General features: G+C 64.1%; 1 protein-coding gene across 1 annotated transcript in view; it reads right to left on the reverse strand.

The window, feature by feature from the left end:
- Positions 1-198: 198 nt before the first annotated feature.
- LOC129674003 (basic salivary proline-rich protein 1-like) overlaps positions 199-437 on the reverse strand; it is a 1605-nt gene continuing 1366 nt past the window's right edge. The window contains exon 3 of the mRNA XM_055603875.1: positions 199-362. Coding sequence (XP_055459850.1) covers positions 199-362 — 164 coding nt within the window. The remainder of the gene's footprint in view (positions 363-437) is intronic.

A 437-nucleotide genomic window follows, 5' to 3' on the forward strand; every position in this document is an offset into this window, starting at 1 on the left:
CACAGATCGTCATGCGATCACGTCATGGATCGTCATGTGACCAGGTCGCAGACCGTCATGCGATCACGTCATGGATCGTCATGTGATCACGTCATGGATCGTCATGCGACCACCTCACAGGTCATGTGACCATGCGATCACGTCATGGATCGTCACGTGATCACGTCATGGATCGTCATGTGATCACGTCATGGATCGTCATGCGACCTCCCCACGGGCCGTCATGTGACCAGGGTGCGGACCGTCCCCGGATGATGTGCTCCGGGGTCGAACCTTCCCATGACGGAGCATGTTCCCGCCGCTCCGACCCTCTGCCCCGTCACGGCTGGTTCGCTGGATCCTGGGGGCCCGGGACGCCGGCCCTGCGCAGGCGCCGACACGGACCGCAGGGAACCCAACCCCCGGGGAGGAGGGCGGGGAGGAGGGCGGGGAGGAGG

This window comes from Psammomys obesus, unplaced genomic scaffold (genome assembly GCF_907164565.1).
Source record: "Psammomys obesus unplaced genomic scaffold, mPsaObe1.curated_primary_1811, whole genome shotgun sequence".
NCBI classification, from domain to species: Eukaryota; Metazoa; Chordata; class Mammalia; order Rodentia; family Muridae; genus Psammomys; species Psammomys obesus.